Source organism: Myxine glutinosa, chromosome 11 (assembly GCF_964187855.1).
Source record: "Myxine glutinosa chromosome 11, kmMyxGlut1.1, whole genome shotgun sequence".
NCBI lineage: Eukaryota > Metazoa > Chordata > Myxini > Myxiniformes > Myxinidae > Myxine > Myxine glutinosa.
The window spans coordinates 74,386,791-74,407,942 of record NC_136271.1 but is presented as its reverse complement, the minus strand read 5'-3'; the positions used below and the strand labels follow the sequence as shown (position 1 = coordinate 74,407,942).

At 43.8% G+C, this 21,152-nt stretch overlaps 1 protein-coding gene across 1 annotated transcript in view; it reads right to left on the bottom strand.

Moving 5' to 3' along the window:
* VPS13B (vacuolar protein sorting 13 homolog B) overlaps positions 1–21,152 on the bottom strand; it is a gene marked incomplete in the record, with an annotated part of 603,006 nt that overhangs the window by 471,987 nt on the left and 109,867 nt on the right. Inside the window, 2 exon segments of the mRNA XM_078786778.1 lie at positions 2,903–3,084; positions 12,133–12,300. Of these exon segments, the coding sequence (XP_078642904.1) occupies positions 2,903–3,084; positions 12,133–12,300 (350 nt within the window).

The following is a 21,152-nucleotide window of genomic DNA, read 5'->3' as shown; positions in this document are numbered from 1 at the left end:
AACCTCTGAACATTAATCAAATATCCCACATTGAGGATGAAACTAAACAATTATAATATTCATATCACAGACAGGTCAAAGGTATCTGTTCCTTTACCACCTTTATTATTATCTCACACTGTCATCTCGCTTCCTCTGTCTATGCATCTGTCTGTGCGTCTGTCTGTCGGTCTGTGCGTCTGTCTGTCGGTCTGTGCGTCTGTCTGTCGGTCTGTGCGTCTGTCTGTCGGTCTGTGCGTCTGTCTGTCGGTCTGTGCGTCTGTCTGTCGGTCTGTGCGTCTGTCTGTCGGTCTGTGCGTCTGTCTGTCTGTCTGTCTGTCTGTGCGTCTGTCTGTGCGTCTGTCTGTGCATCTGTCTGTGTGTCTGTCTGTGCGTCTGTCTGTGTGTGTCTGTGTGTGTCTGTGTGTGTCTGTGTGTGTCTGTGTGTGTCTGTGTGTGTCTGTGTGTGTCTGTGTGTCTGCCTGTGCGTCTGTCTGTCTGTCTGTGCATCTGTCTGTCTGTCTGTGTGTCTGTCTGTCTGTCTGTGCATCTGTCTGTCTGTCTGTCTGTGCATCTGCCTGTCTGTCTGTCTGTGTATCTGTCTGTGCATCTGTCTGTCCGTGTGCATCTGTCTGTCTGTGCATCTGTCTGTGCCTCTGTCTGTGCGTCTGTCTGTGCATCTGTCTGTCTGTGTGTCTGTGCATCTGTCTGTCTGTCTGTCTGTGGGGCTGTCTGTGCGTCTGTCTGTCTGTGTGTCTGTCTGTCTGTGCATCTGTATGTCTGTGCGTCTGTCTGTCTGTGCGTCTGTCTGTCTGTGCATCTGTCTGTCTGTGCGTCTGTCTGTCTGTGCGTCTGTCTGTCTGTGCGTCTGTCTGTCTGCACGTCTGTCCGTCTGTCTGTCTGTGCGTCTGTCTGTCTGTGCATCTGTCTGTCTGTGCGTCTGTCTGTCTGTGCGTCTGTCTGTCTGTGCGTCTGTTTGTGTTTGTGTCTGTCTGTGTCTGTCTGTGTCTGTGTCTGTCTGTTTCTGTCTGTGTCTGTCTGTGTCTGTCTGTATCGGTCTGTGTCTGTCTGTGTCTGTGTCTGTGTCTGTATGTGTCTGTATGTGTCTGCATCAGTGTCAGTGTGTCTGTCAGTGTCAGTCTGTCTGTCAGTGTCAGTGTGTCTGTCAGTGTCAGTGTCAGTGTGTCTGTCAGTGTCAGTGTCAGTGTGTCTGTCAGTGTCAGTGTGTCTGTCTGTGTCAGTGTGTCTGTCTGTCAGTGTGTCTGTCTGTGTCAGTGTATCTGTCTGTGTCAGTGTATCTGTCTGTGTCAGTGTGTCTGTCTGTGTCAGTGTATCTGTCTGTGTCTGTGTATCTGTCTGTGTCTGTATCTCTGTGCGTCTGTCTGTCTGTGCGTCTGTTTGTGTTTGTGTCTGTCTGTGTCTGTTTGTGTCTGCGTCTGTGTGTCTGTCTGTCTGTCTGTGCATCTGTCTGTCTGTCTGTGCATCTGTCTGTCTGTCTGTGCATCTGTCTGTCTGTCTGTGCATGTCTGTCTGTCTGTCTGTCTGTGTGTCTGTCTGTCTGTCTATGCAACTGTCTGTTTGTTCGTCTGTCTGTCTGTGCGTCTGTCTGTCTGTGCGTCTGTCTGTCTGTGCGTCTGTCTGTCTGTGCGTCTGTCTGTCTGTGCGTCTGTCTGTCTGTGCGTCTGTCTGTCTGTGCGTCTGTCTGTCTGTGCGTCTGTCTGTCTGTGCGTCTGTCTGTCTGTGCGTCTGTTTGTGTTTGTGTCTGTCTGTGTCTGTCTGTGTCTGTGTCTGTCTGTTTCTGTCTGTGTCTGTCTGTGTCTGTCTGTATCGGTCTGTGTCTGTCTGTCTCTGTCTGTGTCTGTATGTGTCTGTATGTGTCTGCATCAGTGTCAGTGTGTCTGTCAGTGTCAGTGTCAGTGTGTCTGTCAGTGTCAGTGTGTCTGTCTGTGTCCGTGTGTCTGTCTGTGTCCGTGTGTCTGTCTGTGTCAGTGTGTCTGTCTGTGTCTGTGTATCTGTCTGTGTCTGTATGTCTGTGTTTCTGTCTGTGAATGGGAGGAGGAGGGGTTGGTATGGGCCAAAGGAAGTGTTTAATGGAAGATTTGTTCTTTTTAACTACGTTTAAAATCCAAGGCCTATAAACGTCTGAACTGGCTCAATGCGCAGATTACCGACTGTGTATAAAATGGAAGAAAGTCAGTCAGCAGATTGCTTGACATTAAATTTGTCAGCTTTCTTTCATTACATTTGCTTGCATAAATTTGTGATGTCCACTGTACTTAAACATACTTTACTTCTTTTGATTTATAAGCCTTAACAGTAACCTGCTGCGATAAAGAACGTTGAAGTTTTCCTCTTAGTCAAGTGACTAATCTCTCCCTCAAATTAGTTCAGGGTAAAGTCCTAACATTGTTGGCTTGTATCAACTAAATCTGCTATATCCCCACTAAACCTCAATGCGTGAACCTTTGACCTTCTGTTCTTCCTGTTCTGTAACCTTTTAAATTAGTTTTTTTTAAATTCCTTACCCATTAAAACCATGCCGTTACACACCTTTAGTGGTTTAGCTACCTGGGTATGCAAAGACAAACCGAGGTATATTTTTATTAACCCTCAACCTTACTGAGGAATCGAATAGTTACCGTGGGGGCAAGAGGCGGGGTCAAAAATATATAATTATTGTCAAAGCAGAAAAAAGGAATAAGAGAGGAGGAAGATGGCAGAGTAGGAGTGCATGAGAGAAGAAGGAAAGAAGGGAAAGTAAGTTGGAAAAATATAAGAGTAAGGGAAGGGGAGGGAAGTGGAGGGAAGGGGAGAACTACAGAGCATACTAAGGGAGGAGACAACTCTATTTGATCTCCAAATCAGTTTTACATCATACAGAAGAGAATGCAAGAGAAAGGAAATTTGGAAGTGCAGGCGACACCTTGACAATCGTAGGCATCTTTGCGCTGATGCTTCCATATGTGAAGTGCAGGCGAGTGCGGAAGGAGCACTTGTAAATGAGAGGATCCTGGTACACATCAATCTTCCCGCTCGCATTGCGCTTGTCCAAGCACACAGTGCAGTCGGAGAAGTTAATCACCTTCCGCAGCACCAGCTCCTGAGCTGTCGGACAGAATCAACACAGCACTGAGGTTCACGTGTGGTATTTGAAATGTTTGAGGGAATATGAATGTGGAGGGATAGGGACGCTAAGGTACACAGCAGAAACATGGAGGACATTAAAACATAAATGATGGAAAACCCTTTGAACACAGACGAGGGTGAGAGTGTGGGGTCGATAGAGTAGGAGGGAGGGGTGGAAGAAGCGAGCAAGGCAACGTTCCGTGAAAGTTTGACTGGGCATTTCATCAGTGCGACGAGCTGTGTAAAACAAGCCCAAAACGCTCATATAATACTCCTGTGCTGTTGGAGAATAAAAATAAAACGATCCAGCACGTTTCATTTGTCTTTCAGAGCAACTGGCCCAAAACTTCCTAATTGGAGCAGTGTTTGTGTTTCTCCAAAGTCCTCAAAGCTCCTCAGGAACAACCCCAGGAACTCATTATAACAAACCCGTGGGCCGACGTACATTTGTTTTGTCCACCGAGGAAGTGCACTTGGTCGCAATCTATGTATGACCAGAACCTCAAGCAGTTATTACAGAGGCTTCATCTAATGGCTGAGTATATGAAGCAGTTAAGAGAAAAAACAAAACAACCATAGTCTGCCTTTAAAGCCTCGATGATAGCCATTAATCATTCCTCCAGCCGACCAAAATGAGACAAATACCTGCTAAATTATTCTGTTGCGTATTCAAAACATAAGTCTCTTTTTACTGTGCTCCCTGCCCAGTCTCCCTGCCTAGTTCAGTGGGAGAGCTGCATAATGGTTTCCACAAGGCCTCAAGATTAGGCAATGCATGCCAACCGTGCAGCCTCAGCACAACAATAGTGGAAAAGCCCTACGGCAGGGCATGTGACGATAGAGTGGACGGCGTCACAACAAACACTATTTGGTGGTTCAGAGGGTGCGAGTCATGGCGGACCAAGCAGAGTGGGTTCGGCAGTGGGGTTGGGTGGAAAGGGACCGTTGGGCCAAAGCTGAGGGAAAGAGTCGGAGAACTTGAGATCGAGACGACAAGGCTGGGAACATGTGGCTGGGCCATGGTCTGCAGACAAGGCCCCTCGTAACAAATTTGAGGCTTATCCACCCAAGAACACCACCGACTTTTTAATGGTGTTTTCATTTAGCCCAACACTAAAATTCATTATTCCATGCACGTTTTATGGCAGTGGCTACCTGCCCGCAGGCTGAAAATTAAAAGCTCCTCCCCAACCCTCCCCACCCGAGTCGGTTAAGCCAGCCATATTTAGAGACGGCTATAGAGTTCCTTTCCCGAATTACTCCATCACGAAGCTGCGCAAGTCACTAATTTCTTACCGCCCGACATTCCAGTTAAAGGTACCTCGCAGCAGTGTGGCGACACAAGCGAACACCAATTGCGATAACGGCAACGTGGAGTATTCGTCAAATAGAGCGCTGGGCCGCAGACGAGAAAACCAAGTTAATAAAGTTAATTTGATCTGAAAATTACTCGTGCTTTTGTGAAGTGAGTCAGTGTACTGGCAGGGAGTCTTGGCAAAAAGGAATTTGATCCAAATGTTATTTTCACTTATATATATATATATATATATATCCAAGTGTAAAGCTTTACGTACATCCCAGCAGGAGAATGCTCGACTTCCAATGTGGCGGTTCTGGGTCTGACTCCCTCACCAATTTCTAACATAACCATAGCACGCATAGCCACATCGTTGTGGAGGATTCCATGCTGAATTTGGAAATCGAGAAAGAAAACATTTCTATATCAAAACTGTACACCCACGACACTGAAGGGGGATACTGTGGGTTCAAATATGAAATTACAAACCCGATACACTTGCACAACGTTTACCTCGCCCTACGGACACTTGATAAAAATGTCGTCAAATTTTTATAATTCACAAGGTTTTTAATTAAAGACGACAAAGAATGTTGCCCTACGCGTCCTAAATAAAACGATATTGAAGGTGTACAAAACATCCATCCAATGAGGAAAGTGTGGAGAGTACCTGTAAAAGTAGAGCACCGTTTTTGTAATACGTGTTTTCCTACGCCTCAGTTTTTGTAATCATGGACATGGAAACTTAGCAAATATAAACAAAAGACTAGTTGGGCTTCTCTGTGTCAAAAATAAGTGGAGTTGTTGTTGTTATTGGTGTTGTTGAAGAATAAAGGCTTTCAAAAAGGCCCTTCATTACTGGACAAAAAAGGAGCATTACAGCAGGGTGCGGTGGTGAGCAGCATGGTGGTGAGCAGCACAGTCAGCTCGCACCGTTTGGCTTCACCCAGCCATAGAAAAACATGTTTATTCATCAGAAAAGCCCAGGGTCTGTGGATTAAGACAAAAAAATTAGGTTACGTGGGTTAATTTGGCTGTCAGTCGTGAAAACACATATTGGGAGGCTATTTAAAAATTTGCCAGCTCGAATGATGATCAGAAAGCCGGGAATGATTACTGCTGATTGGTGTCCAAAGCGGTGCCAAGGCAATGCACATGCATGTAGAACAGCGTGCGCATTGTATTGGAACCACCTGCTTGGAAAGCACCTTTTCCTGTTTCAACTGTAATCGCCTTGTGCTTTCAAACGGCTATGTTACACTATAAGTACATTATGACATAGCTCAGAGTATTAGGCCCTTTCGTGACATATGACACGTAATGACATCTGACAACATTTAAAACATGGAGCGGCAATTTCAAATGCACAGCTCTCACACAAGGGAACACGGCGGCATGAGCAATTGTTTTGCAAAAAACAGCAAAGCTCAAATTAAACGTAAAGGATTGTTCAAAGGTTTCTCGCTGTCAAAAAAATGGGAAGCACAATTACAAAAAAAATAATGATAATAAATAAATAAATAAATAAGTGATCCTTTTTTCGTTTTGGAAATCCCCACTGCATTGCATTTGCAGATACTTGAAGATGTATGAAAGGTTCACGTTCTGGGTGTTAGCCCTGCCTTTTTGCTCCGACGAAGGGTTATTGCCCGAAACATCAGCTTCTCTGAGCTTCCGACGGAAGCTTAACATACCTTAATCAACATCCTGTTGATTTCATCCATTGCTTCACAAATGTGTAGCTGAACAAACGATAAACTATTATTGAAGCAGCCCTTTGAGACATCAAACCGATTTTGCTAGGCTTTCACAAACACCCTGGAAATACCTTACAAAATCAGCATCTCAAATCTATCGAATATAGAGATGACTCAAAACTTTGGTAGATATGCTTAACAGTGCGACGTGTGCAAATTTAATGCAGTCGATATTTCAAAATTCACAAAAGTAGATCACTGCATGTGGACCGTATTTGTAGGTGTGAGGTACGTGGTTATGCTAGAGAAATGGATGCAAAAATAACACTTTACAAGAAGCCTGCGAGACTGCAAACCCCCAAAAAATGGATCAATTACTGCAAATCGCCACCTTTTACAGGTGCAAAAGAGGTACAGATCTCGTTGTCGAAACACGAATTGCGACCAGAGAATGCGAGAGTGAAGGTGTATGCTTGTTAGGCTTGCGAGGGCCGGGAAAGGAGGTGAGGCAGGGGTGTCCCCTTAGCCACGGCCACAAGTATGGCAGGGTGGGCCCTAAAAGCAGCAAGTCAGCAAGATGGCACACTGTGGGCAGCCTCTGTTCTGACCACAGAGCACTGAAGCCTCTCAGTGAAAGGCCCCTGCGACCGGCCTCCCAGACAGTCCTCCCATTTGCCGGCAAGTGACGAAATGCGTGCCGGCAAATTAGGCTCCCGCGCACGAGGACTCCGCGACGGCCGTGCACATGCACCATTTCCTCTGTGGACTGCACGCAGGAAGCAGGTTACCATGTGCTCGCCAGAGAACGAGGAACACACACGGCTTTATTCAGGCCCCATTAAAACCCGACTCTAGCACGGCGAGGTGCATGTAAAGTACCAACATGTTTGCTGTTGAGAAAGAAGATGACATTTCTTCGCAATCTCAATCCAAGTTCCAAAACATATCGGCACAAGACTACTAGCCAGTTCCATTATTAGCAAATATCACCACCATTCGTTGTGCAAGTAAGCCAAGTAAATATATACCTTAGTAAAAAGACTAATTATTCCAGCTTTTCATTGATTACGTTTAGTATTCTCTTTAGTGGCTCCGTCTGCTGCGTTGCCAATTATCTGGCCGTGTAATAGCGAATGTAAAACGGACATCCGAACAAACACAAATTATACACGACATCTACGTGGAGACAAATCCTGGTGAGGGCCATTTTCCAAGGTTATATTATTTAATCACAGGGTGATGTTTAATCAACATGTTCATGTCAATTTCACGAGTTTCACAACAGAATCAGCAAAGAAAAAAAAATTGTCGTTGTTTTACCGAGTCAATAAAAAGTGGACTCTGGATATATTTTGCCCTGGTACTGCTCAAAAGGGTCCACTGTGGTTCAAAACCAATGCATCTCCCAAAGTATCATGTGAAGGGCCTCATCTACAAATTTATCTTAACCGTATGCAGCACAGCAAACGGCACACAGTAATAAAAGGGAGGACCTTCACGCGACCAATAGGAATGGGATTTCAAAGTAGCGAGGTACTGAGGATTTTATGTTTAGTACGACTCCCTTAAACTCACACGATACTGTGCCCCTGTTGCATAATTTTCAGTGAAGTAAATAAACAAAGCAGACATTTGAGAAACCAAATGTTTGCACAACTCGAGATAAACTTTGCCACACCTCATTCAATTAAACAATAAACATAATGCTTGTATTGGAAACCATAGTCACAAACCGAGATATGAATCGCCTTGTGTTAAACTTCCGGAGCTCAAAGTAAAGTATTCAAAACAATGTGTTGCAGATCAAGTTGTAAACGCACCAAAAGGATTGTGTGAAAACCAGCGAGCACAAAACTCCTTCGATGCAAGGTTACCCGTTTTCCCATTCACCATTACAAGGCCGGATAATTGCAAACACTAACAGATGCCAACCTTCTCATTATCTACGCAGACTAATCTCACACACCACCTAGCTGCATCCCGGTGCAACAATCTGCATTTTCATCATCCAAAGACGCACAGGATCAGCATCCCAAGCACAGGATTTCTGCTTGATGATCCACTGCACATATTTCAGGACACACAGTGGCGGCCTAGTGCTGAAGACGATGGGCAAGCATCCAAGAGGTTGTGAGCTCAAATCTTGCTGAAGTAATAGTATTGTTACATCTGTGGGGGTAGGGGATGAAATACTATTGTGGACATAGAACTGTGTAGGGTAGCATGGACTGTGGACGCGTAGGAGACATTTTGTTGTACATATGCAGGGAAACTGTGAGCTTAAGGTTGTTTATGTGTTCTTCACACGGGGGGTGAAGACGTGCTAATTAGGTAGGGTTGAGGGATAATTTCCCCAGTGTGTGCTTCCCCCTGTGATCAATCCCCCACGTTTTTATGGCTGGCCATCAAAAAACAGCTCATTAACCAACAACACCGACATGTTTCTGACGGAAATCCAGCACATTCATCATCGGGCTAAACACCGCCCCACCACGGCCGATGTAATCCGAACATTCCCGAAGAGACTAAACTCCGCCTTGAAGGGATCGTAATGGACAGGCCACGCTCTGAGCTTCATAAATGGTCATAGAGACATGGGATGATTCAATAGAGCTCAGCAATTGGCCAGGGATGACGTCAGAGCGAGAAGGTTAAAGCATTGCAGAGGAAGAAGAGTCGCTCTCTCTCTTGGTTTTTGTGTTTGCCGAACAAGAAGCTCACCATTGCTGGTGCAGTTGGTGCGCTAGGATTTGTAAGCGCTTTTGAAGAAAGTGAGGAAATATTTTGGCTGCGTGGGCAGTATGTGGGCAGAAGAGAAGAGGAAGAAGTTCAAGGAGTGGCAGAAGGCGAAGGGTATGGGGGCAGAAAAGGCAGAGCATGAAAGTTATAAGGCAGCCAAGAAGGCTGCAAAGAAAGAGGTAGCAAAGGCACAGGAGGCATGTAGGAAAATGTACAGAGAACGTTTGGATTTGGAAGAGGGTCAGAGAGTGGTATTCAGGATTGCAAAGCAGATAGCGAAAGAGAGGTGTGATGTGATGGGGGTGAGCTGCTTGAAGGATGAAGTGGGACAAATCGTTGTGGACCCAGATGGAATTAAAGGAAGATGGAAGAGATATATGGAAATGCTGTTGAATGCAGAGAATGAATGGGATGGCAACACAGAGAGTAACCAAGTTTTAGGACCTGCAGAGAAGATAACCGAGAAGGAAGTTGAGGAAGCGATAAAAGCAATGAAGAGTAGAAAAGCGGGAGGGCCGACGGGAGTTGTGGGAGATATGTTGAAGGCAGAGGGAAATTGGGGTGTGAAGAGAATGACAGAGATCTGTAATCTGGTGGTGAAAGAAGGCCGCATTCCAGTGAATTGGGAACTGAGTACCCTCGTCCCTCTATACAAGGGGAAAGGTGACCCTCTGGACTGTGGCTCGTATCGAGCGATAAAGTTATTGGAGCATGGAATGAAGGTATTGGAAAGGGTGTTGGAGAGGAGGATAAGGAAGAAAGTGAAGATTGACGAAATGCAGTTTGGATTTATGCCAGGAAGAGGAACGACAGACGCGCTTTTTATTGTGAGGCAGTTGCAGGAGAAGTATATGGAGAAGAGGAAGAAGTTGTTTCTTGGTTTTGTTGATCTGGAGAAAGCATTCGATAGGGTTCCAAGTGAAGTAGTGACATGGGCATTGAGGAAGTTAGGAGTGGAGGAATGGTTAATCAGAGTGGTGATGGCAATGTACAAAAGAGCACGCACAGCTGTAAGGACGAAAGACGGGAACAGTGGTGAGTTTGAGGTGAAGGTGGGAGTGCATCAGGGGTCGGTACTAAGTCCACTACTATTTGTAGCTGTGATGGAGGTGCTGGCTCAGAACGTAAAGGAGGGTTTACCGTGGGAGTTGTTGTATGCAGATGATCTGGTGTTGATTGCAGAAAGTATGGATGGACTGAAGGAGAAGATGAACAAGTGGAAGGAATGTATGGAGACAAAAGGTCTGAAGGTGAATATCGGAAAAACGAATGTGATGGCAAGTGGTAAAGCATGTGGTGAGGTGGAAAGAACTGGGAAGTGGCCGTGTGCTGTGTGCAGGAAGGGTGTCGGAGTGAATTCCATTCAATGTACAATGTGCGCTGAGTGGGTTCATCAAAAATGTAGTGGCTTGAGAGGGTCATTAACCAGTGTGGCAGCTACATTCAAGTGTAAGGTGTGCACAGAGGGAGCTGCAGATGGAGGAAATGTTGAGTTGGATCTTGGATACGGCGTGAAGCTGGAAGGTGTGAAAACATTTTGTTACCTAGGAGACATGCTGAATGGAGAAGGTGGATCAGACTCGGCAACTCTTGCTCGAGTGAGATGTGCATGGAAGAAGATTCGGGAACTGAGTGGCGTGCTGACGAGGAGGGGAGTGTCGTTGAAGCTGAAGGGAAAGGTGTATGCTGCATGTGTGAGAAGTGTTATGATTTATGGGAGCGAGACATGGGTAATGAACGTAGAGCAGCAACGAAGGCTGGAAAGGGTGGAAATGCGAATGGTTCGGTGGATGTGTGGAGTATCGTTGAGAGAGAGGAAGACAAATTATGAATTGCGAAAGATGATGGGAATAGAGCCTGTGATGGATGCTGTGAAGAGAAACAGGTTGAGATGGTTTGGTCATGTGTTGAGGAAGGATGAAAGTGACTGGTTGAGAAGAGTGATGGAAATTAATGTAGCAGGAAGTAGAGGACGGGGAAGACCGAGAAAGACTTGGCTAAAGATGGTCGAAGAAGAAATGCGGGCAAGGGGGTTAACAAGGGGAGATGCAGAAAATAGGGCAAAATGGAGAACATTGTCATGGGGACCGCAAGGCTAACCCCCGCTCTTGCAGGGAAAATGGCCTTAAAATGCCTGTTGTTGTTGTTTTGTCGTGGGCAGTATTGCGAGGGAGGAAGAATAGGTGGCTCTCTCAGTTTTTTGCTCTCTCTTTTGTCATAGTTGAGCCAGCGGACAGCTACTTCGTGCCAGTGGCCGCTGGTGGAGTGAATTTCGGAGCCTTTGTGCCACTTGCAATAAATGCGGAAGGAGGTGTGGTTGGATCTGTGGTGCTCTTCGGGGAAGCTGTAGCCGCGCTGTGCTTTCTGGCGAAGAGTGAGAGAGGAGGACGTCTTGCTGCCGCTTCGCGGCTCGGGGTGCTTGTGTGGTTGACCAGTGCCATTGTGGATGCTTCGACGCTCGGTCCTTTAGCCGACCGTCCAGACTCGTTCAACGACCACCAAGCGTCCAAAAGTCCTCGTTGAGCCTGGAGCTGAGTGTCGGCCAACTAAGAACATTTAATTTTCATTTATCTTTCCCCTTGTCCGTAGTTGTGTCAGCGTGGAGGGTCCCTCGCGTTAGATTAATAGTTTTACCTCAGCATTCATTTTATTTCTGTGCCTTAATTTTATTAAATTTATTATTGTGCATTTCATTTGTCATATTGTTGATTTTCCTTGTCTCATTCCGTGTGTGGGTTTGAGGAATAAACCACATCTGTGCAGGCAAGCACCCTGGTTTCCTTCGCCTGCGCACGACGGACTGACCGCCAATTTTCGACTTGACCACCTCAGAGTTAAAACTGTTTGGCTATCTGCTGCCCGTGATCTTAATGACCGATGACACGACAGTATTAAGGATTCACACCCAAATCTTCTGGAAAGCAGGTGATTCTCAAAATTACCATTCCACTACCAGATTGTAAGTAAAATAAATAAAATTAAAATAAACCCAAGGTGATGTCAGTGCTAATGCAATGCCCTTGTTGCGGTTTACTTTCATGCCCTGAGAAGAACCAAAATGCTCTTAAGGAAAGGTGGCAATGCCAAAAACAACCCCCCTACCACTACCCCCAAAGAAAACCTTCATTGTGGAGTGGAGCATACACACATGTGGCTTTTCTTCATGCATCTCTCCAAACCATTTCCAGCACTCTGAGGTCTGCGATTTCATCAAGTATGGTGTAGCTGCTGTATACATGTTGGCAAAAGTTTGACTTGTCTAATGATAATGTGCAGGCAATAACAGAAACAGACCTGAGATGTCATTGAAGGCCCTCTCCCAAAATTCGTCCACAGTGTAGCACTCGGCAGCCTTAACGTTGACAGAGAGGACAATATCATCTTCCACGTACTTGAGGATCAAGTTATTCACCAAGACGCTCACATTGTTCACGACACGCCGCATCAAGCTCTGGACGTAACCTGAAAAGTACATGCAACAAGGAATGCCACATAAAACAGAGCACCCTGCTGCAGATTACTCAACGTACACTTGGCACAAGCAGTGCTCGGTAATTCACATGCCAAGCCAAAGGAAAAAACAAAACAAAACAACGTAATGATACAAAATGCACCACCAAACCAACTACTAAAACAAACCAACTACAGATCGGTCCACAATTTATTCTTACATTGATCTGAGGCCCAAAGTGGAGCTATACATAGATCACGTGCAGGATAAAGACATAAACAGACATCAGTGCATTTTTACATGAATTACGTGGACATTGGTAGACAATGGATAAACACACGTATATGGAAAATGGGATTTGAACCTGCAGTTCAGATAAGAATACGTACAAGCCGTTCCATTTCGGACGGTTTTAATCCCTGGGCTAAGGCATACGCAAATGTGTGATGATCTGCGATCTTTAGATTAGAATCTCTGTCACAAATCCAGACCAAAGTACATGGAAAAGTAGTGTTACTTTTGGTGCCAGGCTGTGGTGCACACTGCACAAGCTTGAACAGAAAAACTGGTTCCTCATGGTAAACAACATAAAGGCCGTCTCATCGGACCAATGGGCAATCATAGACCATTGTCAGTTTGCTTGAGTGGTTGAGCTTTGGGTGGCAAAATAAAAGGAATTTCTTTGTTTTTGTTTTTGCTAGAAAGCCAGAAAAACACCTTGTGAAAGAGGTTTGCACAATGTGCAGCACAAGAACCAGAATGTACTAAACAGACTTACTGCACGGCATTAGGTAGCTTACCATGCCAAAGCCGAGTCTTGTCTTTCGTAAAGGTAAACATACTTTGAGGCAAGAGTGCTGCGGAGAGAATGTGTCCGTGTGTGCATAACACGGGAGGCTTGTACAGAATCTGCCAACGAGGATTCTCCTTTAATGGACAGAGATTACTTTCTGTTCTGAGAGCTTTGGCAGACAGTAACAAGAGCGAACCAGGAATGACACTTCATATTTCTAACAGTATTCTAATCCCATGGAGAAATTATCCAAATGTGCCAAAAAGGGTTTAATGCAGTATGTTGCAACAACTTTTTAAAAAACCCTTTCACATAGTCTGAACCAAGGACTTTGGTATATATACTGTTACATTTGTGTGTGGGGCTTGGGAGGGTCGGAAGGGGGGTTTGGGTAAGGGGATAGGAATAACCTTGGAATAGTTAGAAATGTATAGCTCAGTACGCTCCGTGGTCAGATTGTTTAGCCGTTTTGATGTATTAAGTAGGGAAATGTTAGCCTAAAAATTGTCCTGTTTAAATGTGCATCATATAAAGGGTAATGCGGTGTTCAATAAATAGCCAGGGTTTTATGTGAAGAACCTGCATGTAAAACCTTCTGTACACCCCGTGTGAAAAGCCGGTGAGGTCTTGCAGAGAGAGAAGGAAGAGTTTTAGAGGTGCGTTGTCCAGAAAGCAAGGGGAGGGGTTTAGCTCTTTCGGGTTGATAGAGTCCTGAGAGGATGGTTTTTGGATCACCTCCGATGTGGCTCTTCTCCTGCTTGCCTCTCCCTACTCGTGTGCCTGCTCGCTTGTTTCGTGGACTGCTTTGTCACCTCCTTTATCGACGAACGCCAGAGGATAAGGCCTCATTCGGTTCTCATTTCCCCTCTCTGTCCATGCTTGAGTCTGGTGTGAGGCGCCTTAGATTTCCTTAGTTCCATTGTGACGAAATCTTTACTTATTACGAGTCTGTGTTCTTCCTTTTGTCCCACTCATCCCGCCGACAATACACATACTACAACAGCATCTGTCTGTCTGGTTTTCTATCTCATCTCATACCTCTTCGTGCATCATCATCAAACTTTGCAGGCATAATTAGCAAGGTCTTACAGATATGCTCACAACATCAAAATTTACTTCAAATTTGTGCTCAGTTCAAGTCAAAAATATACTTTTGTCAAAGTGTTCATCATACCAGATGACACCATGGCATTTCAGTAAGTTGTAGGTGGTCACGAGATTGATGTTGTTATGATCCCAATTCAGTCAGTTCATCACAGGGTTATTGCTGTTGTCGTTTTTAGACTATGGACCTCCCCATCCTATAAAAATGTGAATCAATCCAATCACCCATCCCTCACAGGTATGCAATATTTGCACATAAATGTGCAGGTCTTTTGCTCAGAAAATGCATTTACGGTTATTAAAATAAGAGCTTTACTTCCTCATTCCCCAACCTTTGCTAGAATCTAGTCATACAGGTGAAATGGAAATTTTGTCAGGTGATGTCAAAAAATCTACAGTGAACTATCAGCACAAATCAATACTCTATTGAATTATTAAGGGATGAGTGAGGTACCCATGCTACGCACGGGTGGGGAGCCGAAAGCAAACAGACAATGCAGAAACGGTGAATGCTAAACCATGAACCAATAAATTCCACATTCATGTGCCACCTGTATTCGAACATCAAGCATGGACAGCAGGTTCGTGAAGGACTTGCACAAAAAAATGTACCTGTTTGAATGGTTCTATAGCCAGTCAATGGCAAATCTGCATATGGCGAATCCGCGATTGTCACGGTTAGAAAGTAGAAACCGTCATGTCATTTCCTCATTCATTTGAACTCGATATCTCTATTTTCATTTCAAACAGCACAACTCCAATCACAAATCTTTGTGTCCCAAACCCATCCCTCTCTGTACCCACCATACCCAGTCGTACCCTGCTGCTCCTGGACTCCGTGTCCTTTCCTCCTGACAAGGTGGAAAAGTTTCTGTCAACCCTCGACTCTGATTCTGCAACTGGACCCGACGGCATCAGCCCACGGGTCCTAAAATCCTGCTCTGCCGCTCTATCTCACCCTCTCTCTGTTCTCTTCACCCTCTCTTTTGCTCAAGGTCAACTGCCATCTGCTTGGAAATCAGCCAACATCACCGCTTTGCACAAAAAAGGTGCAAAAACAGATGCTAGCAACTACAGACCAATCAGCCTTCTCCCAATTATCAAAGTCATGGAATCCATCATTGCTTCGGATATGAAATCTTTCCTCTTCTCCAATGGCTTGATCTCTGATCATCAATTTGGTTTCAGACCAGGTCACTCTACTCTGGACATGCTGCTTCTGCTGTCTCAACAATGGATGGAGGTCCTCAATGCCAAACAGGAAATTAGAGCTGTCTCCCTCGACATATCACGTGCCTTCGACACGGTCTGGCACCCCGCTCTGCTCACCAAACTCTCCTCCTTTGGTATCCATGGAAATCTCCACGCATGGCTGGCGGACTTCCTCTCTAGTCGTCGTCAACGTGTGGCCCTGAATGGGTTTCTCTCATCTCCTCTTCCTGTTCAGGCTGGAGTTCCCCAAGGCAGTGTTCTGGGCCCCGTGCTTTTTCTGGTCTTCATCAATGATCTCTCTGACTCTCTTGAAAATCCTCTCTATCTCTTTGCTGATGACTCCACTCTCTGCCGCTCCATTCCTCTTCCCTCAGATCGGCAGTCTGCAGCCTCCTCACTCTCTGAAGACTTGGACAAAATCACAGACTGGTCAAACAAGTGGAACATGTCTTTCAATCCTGACAAATCTCACACTCTTACTATGTCTCTCCGAAAAGATAGACTGGACAACCCTCCCATCTACTTTCTCAACAATCCTCTCCAAGAAGTTCTGTCGCTCAAGCTTTTGGGTCTCACTATCTGCCATGATCTTTCTTGGGAAAACCACATTTCCAAGCTAGCCTCCAAAGCCAGTCGCCGACTGGGCATCCTCCGTCGTGCGAAGTCCTTCCTCGGCACACCTGAGCTCCTCACCACATACAAGGCTTTCATCCGCAGCTCAATGGAATACTGTTCTCCCCTATGGGCCGGTGCTCCTGCCTCACACCTAGCTCGGCTTCACGCTGTTGAAACCAAAGCTTTCAGAATTATTGGAATCTCCCGCGATGAAGCTATCTCTGAGGGCCTTTCACTCACTCACCGCAGGCAGGTAGGTGGTCTTTCAGTCTTCTACCGACTCCTCTCCGGCCTTGCACCCCCAGCTCTCTCTGTGCTCTGTCCCCCAAATATTCCTACAGGTCGCACAAAATCTGCCAGCAACCCTCTGATGGTTAAACTGCCGAAATCTCGGCTCTCTGCTCACCTTCACTCTTTCATTCCTCTTTTCTCCCGCCTCTGGAACAAACTCCCTCACTCCCTTCAATCCCACCCCTCCCTCCAGGTCTTTAAAACAGCTGTTCACCACCATCTCTTATCTTCCCCCATCCAAAACCTTGATCTTTTCTACCCCCGCTAATTCACCCCAGATCCACCTTGTTTGAAATTCCAACTTCTTTCCTGGAAGTCCTGGCAGTGTCCATATGTTTTATACCTCTCCCACCGCCCCCTTCCCATGCCCGCCCCCCCCCCCCCCAAAGCCCTCGCCCTCTCTCAGATCTCTCGATGTCTCCATGTCTCTCGGTCCCTGCTCTCAAATGTTGTGTTTGTGTCCTTCCCCCTCTCTCCCCATCTTGTCTACCGCTCCCGATGTTATATGTTTTATGTGTCGGTTTGTCTCTCTGTGTGATTAATGTTCGCTCTTTCACGAGCCTCGATCTTGTATACAAAAAAAAAAAAAAATAGCATAAATATAAAAAATAAACCTTTACCAACATTCGTGACATAAACAAATATTGAAATCCATGCTGACGTTACATCCAGATATGGAGCAGGTCCGTACGGTTGGAAATTCAAAATCATAATTGTATTCACTCAATTCCAAACAGCATAACTCAAATCACAAATTGATTCTATAACAAAATACTGTGTTAAATGATGATTGTATTGAGATATTATCAAACCAGCTCATTATCGTCATGTGTTCACTTCCAGATTCGCAGCAGGTTTGTATCGAGCCAACTTCAAAATCATAACTTTATTGAGCAATTTATGAAACCTCCTACCTACCTTACAACATCCGCTGGGACCCCAAAACGTTCCACAGAAGGTTTGGTGGGGCTAGTCCCAAAACTGAGGGAGTAGTTTGGGGACGGAGAGACGGACGGACAGTCCTGTTTTGTAGTATAGATTACTAGCAGAAGTACCCGGCATTGCCGGGCGGGGGACGGGCGGGGGAAGGGGAGGGGAGGGGAACGGGGGGAGAGCGAGCCCCTTGGTAAAGCGAGCGATTTTTTTTTTTCATAGCGTCATAGCGTCATAGCGTTCATAGCGTTTCATAGCGTTCATAGCGTTTCATAGTGTCATAGCGTTCATAGCGTCATAGCGTTCATAGCGTTTCATAGCGTCATAGCGATTTTTTTTTTCATAGCGTCATAGCGTCATAGCGTTCATAGTGTCATAGCGTTCATATCGTTCATATCGTTCATATCGTTCATATCGTTCATAGCGTCATAGCGTTCAGAGCGTTCATAGCGTTCATAGCGTTCATAGCGTTTCATAGCGTCATAGCGATTTTTTTTTTCATAGCGTCATATCGTTCATAGCGGTCATAGCTTCATAGCGTCATAGCGTCATATCGTTCATAGCGTTCATAGCGTCATCGCGTTTCATAGCGTTTCATAGCGTCATAGCGATTTTTTTTTTCATAGCGTCATATCGTTCATAGCTTCATAGCGTTTCATAGCGTCATAGCGTCATAGGAGGAGGTGGTGGTCGATTCCAAGGGATCTGGGTGATATTTAGTATTGTAGGAGGGGGTGGTGGTCGATTCCAAGGGATCTGGGTGATATTTAGTATTGCAGGAGGAGGTGGTGGTCGATTCCAAGGGATCTGAGTGATATATAGTATTGTAGGAGGAGGTGGTGGTCGATTCCAAGGGATCTGAGTGATATATAGTATTGTAGGAGGGGGTGGTGGTCGATTCCAAGGGATCTGGGTGATATTTAGTATTGTAGGAGGGGGTGGTGGTCGATTCCAAGGGATATGGGTGATATTTATTCTTGCAGGAGGAGGTGGTGGTCGATTCCAAGGGATCTGAGTGATATATAGTATTGTAGGAGGAGGTGGTGGTCGATTCCAAGGGATCTGAGTGATATATAGTATTGTAGGAGGAGGTGGTGGTCGATTCCAAGGGATCTGGGTGATATTTAGTATTGCAGGAGGAGGTGGTGGTCGATTCCAAGGGATCTGGGTGATATTTAGTATTGTAAGTAGTGTATATATGTTGCTTCTGGGACACTCTCATTTTCCCATTGACTTACATGTTAATTTTTCCCCTCCCTCATTGCCCCTAAACACCTCTATTTCTCTCACCCTGTTCTTTACGAACCTTCTAACCTTTTGACATGTTATCCTTATTCATTAGACCACTTAAACAATGGTCCTTCTGTGTGAACCTGTGATCCTTCTGACCTTATGGACCTTTTAACCTTTTACTCTTAATATCATCTGGTGAATCATCTTTGACCCACTCAAACAACGACCCTACAAATATTTGTTTATGTGTGGGAAATAATTCAATTCTCCTACAACTCTCCTCACCGTCTAATACATTAACAAAAAATATGTTTGAGTTTGGTTCTTTATTAAGATATTTTAACTGAGCTAAGATAAAATGGTAAACCTCCCTCAATGTTCTTGTTTGAGCGCCTCCAGTGCCACATACCATTTTAAAATTAATGTATATATTTTCCTGACAACCATCAAAGTTTTCCGTCCACTCAAAAATATTTCCATCTTTTTTACCCAATTCACCGGTATTTAAATTAATTCTCTTATTTGTTTTGTAAATTGTTTTACCAGTTGTCTTTTCAATTATACCTATTTGATATTTTTCACATTCGTTATGTTTACCATTTATATACCAAGGTTGATTACACCTCCACTCTTTAGTCTGGTTGGTACTTGGTTCTATCATTTATATAATAGTAAAAAGGCGGCGGTAGCCCGTTAAAATCCCTAACCCCCTTTTTAACTTATCACTTATATACTTATATAACCATAAGGGAGACTATCAATTCCATTTTCTAAAATAAACCTCTTATCATCAAAAGCCCCCAATGCTTTCTTATTCATCTCTTCTGAATATAATTTATGTTTATAACTTCTTATTCCATTAATCTTTCTAAACTCTTCTTTCTTTGTTGTTAAACAGTTATAATAATCCTTAAAGTTTATTGTTTCTTTAATAACATTTTTCTTTACACCTTTTAACTTCTTATCAGTCTTTTCGACGTTATTCACAATGTATTTATAAGCATAAGCCTTAGACCTCAATCCCACAAATTCACTCATAACATTTCCTCCTAATTCATCCTTGAACTTTCCAATCACCTTTTTATTTTTAGAAGAGAACAACTCACTCTCTGGACTGTAATTACTCGTGTCATAGATATTAATGTCTCTTTTCATGTCTGAATAAACATCGTTGGTATTAATTTTCAAAATAAAACTATCTGTATCCATATAAAGTAGATTAACATCATTTTGATATTTCTTCCTCAAGTTATTATAAAAGTAATCATACATTAATGACTTTGATAAATCAAGAATTGTTGTTCCAATATAAATAGGTTTGTTCATTTCAATACTCTCTTTAATCAAATGGATCGCACAAAAGTTCTCAGTAAAGACCTCAGCTCGAGTAAAACTCGGTCTATTAATTAATTTTGATGCTTGTTCCCAAGATGTTGATAGTCTGATATTTTGTCTTTTCCTCACATTCTCCATAGTCTTACCAAAGACCGCATTATTCATCAATTTATAAAAGTCTTTCTCAAAATCTGTTTTTGACTCTGTTCTTCTTTGTGTATTAAAATCAATGTACCCCTTTAACCAATGACTTTGATTGAACTTTAGAACCCTATGGATCTTCTCTACTCTTAGACCTTTTGATAAATATTGTCGCAAATTTCTTTGGTGTAGAACATAATTTTTCTTGTTATATAATGTAGTAAGTAATTTTTCTGTTGATTCACCTATATCAAACGATCGTTGATAATCACTCAACCATTCTTTCTTTGGACTTTCTTTCTCACAAGCAAATGGGAGATCTTTGTGTAGGTTATGGAGTTCCTCTGGATATTTTAAATCAATTTCAAAATAATAACCAACTTTTTCTTCATCCAATTCTTTTTGTGTAGAGATACATACATCTTGTAAAACGTTTTTGTAGTCTTTTTCCTTTACCCATCTAAGTTTTCCATAAGGAAGAGCCTGAGACATTGCCCAGCCATACAGGTTGTTCGCATCATAGTACATCAAGTAAGAACTCTCTTTCGTTGGATCATAATTTGGAAGATATTTGTTATTTGCTTTTGCGTATCTACTCGAGCAGACTTGTGAAATTCCACCTCTTTTTGCCTTTTCAATCATCAAAAGCATATCAACATCGGTTATCAAATCCAAATCTTGTTTTGTCATTTTCAACATCGCACTCCAGGCCAATCCAGGTGCTGTGTAGTAGTGAGCAGGATCCAATCCATATCCAGTGCGACAAACAGATCTAAAGGCTTCAAATACATCGGCCAACAAAAGCACATCAGTTTTGAGGTACAAATCGTGATACTCACCAAGATTCTTAATGTTATATTTTTTCCAAACATTTTGTGCGTGTACATAATCTTTATCAGATATATGACTATTATTTAATTTGTTATAGAAATTTTCTTTTAAAGGAAGTTGTGTTTCATTGAATCTCTCAAATGAGTCCATATAGTCATAGGGGTAAATTCCCTTTTGTGTTAGAAAATCTTTATCTAAAAAATACTCTGAAAGACATGGAAACTCTTTTAGATTTTGAACCAAGTTAGCCAATGGACTTGCCATGAATTTAAATGTATCAAGAAATCTGATATGAGTAATAGGAGATGTGTGAATTGTTTTTGTGAATGAAATGTATTTCTGATCCGTGTTTGGAATTGCTGAGATACTTCCAGA